General features: G+C 49.6%; 1 protein-coding gene across 1 annotated transcript; it reads right to left on the bottom strand.

Annotated features, from left to right (window-relative positions):
- Positions 1 to 1,179: 1,179 nt before the first annotated feature.
- Positions 1,180 to 5,698, bottom strand: SIKE1 (suppressor of IKBKE 1). The gene is made up of 5 exons (XM_063177847.1): positions 5,479 to 5,698; positions 5,288 to 5,393; positions 4,890 to 5,032; positions 2,932 to 3,045; positions 1,180 to 2,523 (listed from the first exon to the last, which is right to left on the bottom strand). The coding sequence occupies exons 1-5, from the start codon at positions 5,635 to 5,637 to the stop codon at positions 2,443 to 2,445; spliced, it is 603 nt and encodes a 200-aa protein (XP_063033917.1). The 5' UTR covers positions 5,638 to 5,698; the 3' UTR covers positions 1,180 to 2,442.
- Between the last annotated feature and the right edge of the window lie 307 nt (positions 5,699 to 6,005).

The following is a 6,005-nucleotide window of genomic DNA, read 5'->3' as shown; positions in this document are numbered from 1 at the left end:
AGGGGAGAGGAATCCTGTGAGGGGAGGCACGAAACCCCGGAGAGGGAGAACCTCAGGGAGGGGAAAGAGAGCCCCGGCTACGGCACAGAGCCCCGTCTGAGGGGAGCGGGCGAACCTCAGGGAGGGGAGGGGAACCCCATGAGGGGCAAGAGAACCGCGGCTGGTGGCACTGAGTCCCGGCTGAGGAGAGAGGCACAGAGAGAGACACGGAGAGAAAATCCCGGCTGAGGGGAGAGACGGTGAGGCAGAGCCCCGGCTGAGGGAAGAGAGAATACCCTGGCTGAGAGGGGACGGAGCCCCGGCTGAGGAGTACACAGAGAACCCTGAGTGAGGGAGGGAGAGCTCGGCCCGGGCCAGGGCAGCAGGCACATCCCAGACCCTCAGGAACCCCTCTGGGGGGACACCTCCATGTTGGGCAGGCAGAGCCCGGGAGAGGGACACTAGCCTTGTGCTCGCTGAAGAACCAGAGGATCAGGGGCTGACGCTTTGAGGACAAGGCAGAGCATTTCCAGTCCTGAAGCTCCAGTCCGGTTTCCAACACAAATGGAGCAAGTTCTGAAAATGCCCAGCAACCCTCGGGAACTGTGTACAACCGGCCATTTACAGTCACAGATTCCAGTTACAGATCCCGAATGGGACAGGAGCAAATGGAACATGGAGCTGTAGCAGGGGTGTTTAGGTTGGATGTCAGGGAAAGGTTCTTCCCTCACAGGGTGCTGGCACTGCCCAGGCTGTCCAGAGAATGGGCACAGCCCCAATGCTGCCAGAGCTCCAGGAGGGTTTGAACGTTGTCCCAGAGATGCACAGGGTGGAATTTTGGGGTGTCTGTGCAGGGCAGGGGTTGGACTCCATCTCTGTGGGTCCCTTCCAACTCAGGATGTTCTGTGAACATATTTGAACTTCCCTCACCTATTTTTGCTTGCTACTAATTAACAATAAACTCAATCAAAGCAACTGCTATTTAGTTTCTGATTTTTTTCTAGGACCCAGTTGGAGGGATGTTACTCGACACAGAGAGGGAAGATAAAAATGCATCACAGGCATTCTGGATGATGTTAATTTAAGAACCAGAAAATTCAACATTTTGGTCATTGTAGTATTTCACTCAGCTGCAAAAGGCTTGGGAATATGCAGAATACATGGAATTCCCCCAGGACTCACAAAACACTTGAGAAAGTATTTCCTATTGGGTTTTTTATTCCCTCCTGAACAATTTCTAATAGAAAAGGACTGTATACAAGAGCACTCCTGTACAGAAACCCCTTATATCTACCAGTCTTGCTGGGTATTCCAAAAGTTCACAATGTCTCCAGTGTTCACTGTCTCTCAGTAAGCACAGGAACAAGTCACCTTCTGCATCTATCGTAAGTCTCACTTGGGAAAAAAATGCCATCAAAAATTTCAGCTAATTATGGACATGAGATGTTTACCATTCTTGGAAGATTATTTTTCAATCACAGGTAGGACAGAAATCTTTTATATAAAAATGTCATTAAAAATACCACAGTACTGAGAAACTCCCACAACACTGCACCTCTAATTCCACTCAACACAGGACCTGCAGTAACCATGGAACACCAGACTCACCTGTGATGTGACATTAAAATTCTGTGCATGAGGCTGGTTTGCTTTGGGTTTGGTTTGGTTTTGAGGCAGACCTGAGCTCCCTCTGCCTGAACCCACATTTGTAGGAGGCCAAAGAGCTTTGATCTGCAGGTGCTGTGCTCTGGCAGGCTCTGAGCAAGGGTGGCTGCTAACTGGGAGCACTGGGAAGGCTGGGACAGGTCGAGCTATCAAAAATGATAAATCCTTCAAAAAATGTGTGTGTCAGGAAGGGATGTTGACTCCAATCTTCACCCCTTAAACAAGGCAAAGTTTGCTCTGAATAGGAGTGACTCCTTCAAGTGCTCTGCTGGCATCTGCTGTGCTCTCAGCAGTGGCCAGGTGACAAAGCCAGGCCAGGTGACAAAGCCAGGCCAGGCAGACACTGAGGGTCCCTCACCCTGCAGAGCCCAGCCACAGCAAACCACATCCCTGCCTCTCACACTGTGGTTCCTCAGTCATCTCCTGTTCCTTCTATCAAGCACAACAATCACAACCTGCATTATGTTCTCTAGCTACACACAAGGTGGATTTAAGAGCCATCTGCACAGCTGGAATTATTAACTAAAGCTCATAAAAAATAACAAAGGGAGAGGAAATGAGCCATCACAAGGGAGGACACATCAAATACTTCAGTGTTAAGCATCCGAGTGCTGCAGGTACTAAGAGCAGGGTGCAAGCTTTTGCCATCAACACTTCAGAAAAATGCAGAGAACACAGCCCACACACTTTATAGATAAAACAAATATACAAGGAAACACCTGGAACAACAAATCCTTGTCAGGTAGTTCCATAACAGTCCCTGAAGGCTTTGGAGATGAGGTTGGAGTGGCCTGGGCTTCAGTCTGGCAGATCTTCTCTCCCCACCTCGAAGGATTCCTTGCTGATCAACAGCAGCTCACGCAGCTCTTTGTTTTCAAGCTGCAAAATCAACATTTTTGCTGAAATAGTAATGAACTAATTCACTAACAACTATCACAGAAAGGTGCTAATTTGTAGCTAAAAGATGCTGATTTTTAAACAGTCCCACTCCTTCACAGATACATAAAGTTTGTGATGCCAACATTAGTACAGTGGAACTACATCATTTTAGTACTGGAACCATATAATTTAAACTTTATCTTCTTCTGCCCTTATTTATTTATATATAGATATATAAAAATAATATGAACATTAAAAACTTGAAAATAAACAATTATGTTCTGCACTTCCTGACCGTATTCCAAAATTTTTAATGTTTTAAGTTCTTGTCACAAACATAGAAAATACAGAGAAAGTCTGGAGACCCTCAAAGCTCAATTTATCTTCAGCAACTGGCTCTGTTCTTACCTCCAACTGAGCCAGCTTCTCCTGAACTTTAAAGAACTGCTCATCATCCACTTGAACAGCTTTTCTCATCACCTCTCCCATCTCACATATTCTGTCTATTTGACTTTCAATTTCCTGAAAGACATAAAATTAATACAGTCAGTAAGTTCAGGCAAAAGCAACAGTCATAATGTATTCCTTCTAAATCACTTACTTCCATTTTCCTGATTTTGGATTCTCTTTTTGTTTTGAATTTTAATCATTTTCTCCCAAGCACTTGAAAGTCCTTTTGCCTTGTATACTTAAAGATAAGAACTTGTACCTCATTTTCCTTTATCAGCAGTCCTTTATCAGTGAAAACAGTGAAGAGAGAGACAGCAGCCAGCAAGATAAAGCACTCTGATCTAAAGGGAAATAATTTCAAGTGTGCCAAAGTCTGAGACAGCAGATTCAGGTTAATGTGAGCATGATTTTATTTTGCACTATTAGAAAAACCTGACTGAATTTATTAAGACACCAAAAATAAATGTAAAGGTGATTTCAAGTGTGGAGTAAACAACTTTACCTCAGAAGGACATCCAGCAACAAAACTAAAGCAAGTAAGACCAGAGCCTCCAGAGGCAGATTTTACAGAATCTGCCTAGATGCAGCAATAATCCTCTGGAAAATGCATTTTGCTGAAGCTCAGAAATGCACATGGAACAAACACTGACAATTTCCAGTATGAAGCAACAGCTCCTGCTTGAAGAGCAATATATCACTTAACATGACAGGTGACTGGGTGGAGTTTCTTTAAGTGCCCTCTGGAAGATAAATTTATCACAGAGCAGAGAATTCACTTTTGAACTCCATTATTCAGAAAGTATGTAAACAAATTAGAGCATCCAGAAGACAGCTGGAGAACATGAGAGACTTCTGGGAAGAATGATTATTATTTCTCTAAATGATTATTTTTCTAAACAGGAAGATATATATTCTTATACTAAGAATAGTTATTTTAAAGACATTAGCAGTTTGTTACTGCTCTCCAAACTCAAGGACTTCACCTGAAGTACTGAAGACTTTGCCTAGAAATTGAGATAATCAAGGGATATCCCTTCAAGAGTTCCTGCAGAGCCCTTTCAGCTTTGCATTGTCAAGTTTTGTTCAAATGTAAAACCCTGATAAACAGCAATTAATGCACTCAGGGAGGCACTGGAAAGCAAACATAGTTACACCTTCAGAGGAGTTAAGCAACTCAGAAAAGAGAACCATGGAATTGCCACATATCAGTGCACAGGAACACATGACAAGAGTTGGCCTGGCTCCAGTTCCAATAAAAAAGATACAAGATATGAGATGTCACTGGGTTGAACCAACCTGCTGTTCTCTATCAGATAAAAATGCATTTCAAAAAAAGCCTAACACAATTCCTATGTTTTAAATGGAAATTTAATGTTATTCTATTGTTACTCAAAACCTAAATATGAAACAGGCAGCAGTAATCAGCAGCCACATCTCAGAGTTCTGTAGTCACTGAGCCCAGTGTGTACAAAGGGACACTTCAGGCCACTCCACACAGTATCTGGATTTAAAAACACTAGGGAGTGAAATCTCTTGAGAACTAAACATATCCAGCTGACAGAGTTCAGGAGGGTTTTTCCCCTTTGTTACAGCTACTGAACAGGAATTATAACAACTTGGACATCCTTGATTTTACTACAGAGGATCAGGCACATTAAGCTTAAGCCAGGGAATTCAGCACCTGGTTGAAAGGAAAAGCTTCCACCTGGGCTGTGAAGGGGTTGTGCCTTTCAGTGTCCTCAGTTACAACCTGTGTGCTCTGAAAGGAACAGAGGGGAAAGTACCAGCAAAGAGAGTCAAGACTGGGAGAAAATGTATTTTGGAGACCAGGCATTGCAGGAATGGAAACAAAGATTGTGTGACAGCGAGCAGGGGACAGGGGTCTTGAGCACTCTCCTGTCCCCATCTCACCTTACCCCAGAATTAGCCTGATGGACTTTCAGGACTGGTTCTGCATCTTCCCGTTTTCTCCCTTCCAGCAGCTGTAACATCTGCTTCCTGTACTTGCTCATGATGAGCTCCAGCGCATCCTGATGTTCCTCCAGTGAGACCCACAGCTCTGCAGAGCACAGCGCATCAGGCAGGGCCACAGCAGGAGCCCCGAGGCGCTCGCTGGGTACCGGCTGCGGGACCGGCGCTGCTCCGCCGCTGCCCGGATCCCCTCGGCCGAGGAGACTTCCTGACCCACCGGGGCATCCAGACACTCCGCTGTCCTCCACAAGACCCTCCCGCCAGGGCAGCCCCGCTTACCGCCCCACATCCCCCGGGGCCCCTCTGCGCATCACCCGCCAGGATCCGCCCCGGCCCCGCTCACCGCGGTTCTCCTGCTGCAGGTCGCGGATCTGCGTGTTCTCCTGTGCCAGCACCACGTGCGGCCGCAGCCGGGACGGGTCGGGCCGCTCCGCCGCGGGTCCCGGACCCTGCCGGGGAGACACGGGGGTCGGTCCGGCCGCCTCGGGCCTACCGAGCCGCGGGGGTCGTTCCGGCCGCCCCGGCCGCACTCACCTGGTCGGCGCAGCCCGCGCCCGCCTCCCGCATGGCGGCCACGCGCCGGTGCAGCACGGCCGACTGGTCGATGAGCGACTCGGCCGCCGTGTCGTGCTCCTTCAGCCGCTCCAGCAGCGTCCGCGCGTCCGTCAGGATCTTATCGATGGTGCAGCTCATGGCGGGCGGCGCTGCTCAGCCCCGCGGCCGGCCCATGTCCCTCGCGGCCCCGCCGCCGCTCTCGCCCCTCAGCCGTTCTGGCCCCGCTCCGGCCCCGCCGCCGGGCGCGGGCGGACGCGAACCCGCGGGGCCGGGACGGCGCTTCCGCCCGCGGCCACGGCGCCGCCAGTGCGCAGGCGCGAACCGGCGCGAGCCCGCCGATCCGCCACGGGCTCGCCTGGCGGCGCCAGAGCGCCATGGCCCGGCCGGGGGGCGGGGCCAGAGCGCGGAGGGGCGGAGTCAGAGAGAGAGGGGCGGGGCCAAGCGCCGGTTGGGCGGTCTGGGGGCGGGGCCAGCCCGGGAGTGCCCCCGCCGTTACCGGGGATGCT

Source organism: Melospiza melodia, chromosome 28 (genome assembly GCF_035770615.1).
Source record: "Melospiza melodia melodia isolate bMelMel2 chromosome 28, bMelMel2.pri, whole genome shotgun sequence".
Classification (NCBI taxonomy): Eukaryota; Metazoa; Chordata; class Aves; order Passeriformes; family Passerellidae; genus Melospiza; species Melospiza melodia.
The sequence above is the reverse complement of the archived record's forward strand: the minus strand, read 5'-3'. Positions and strand labels throughout refer to the sequence as shown.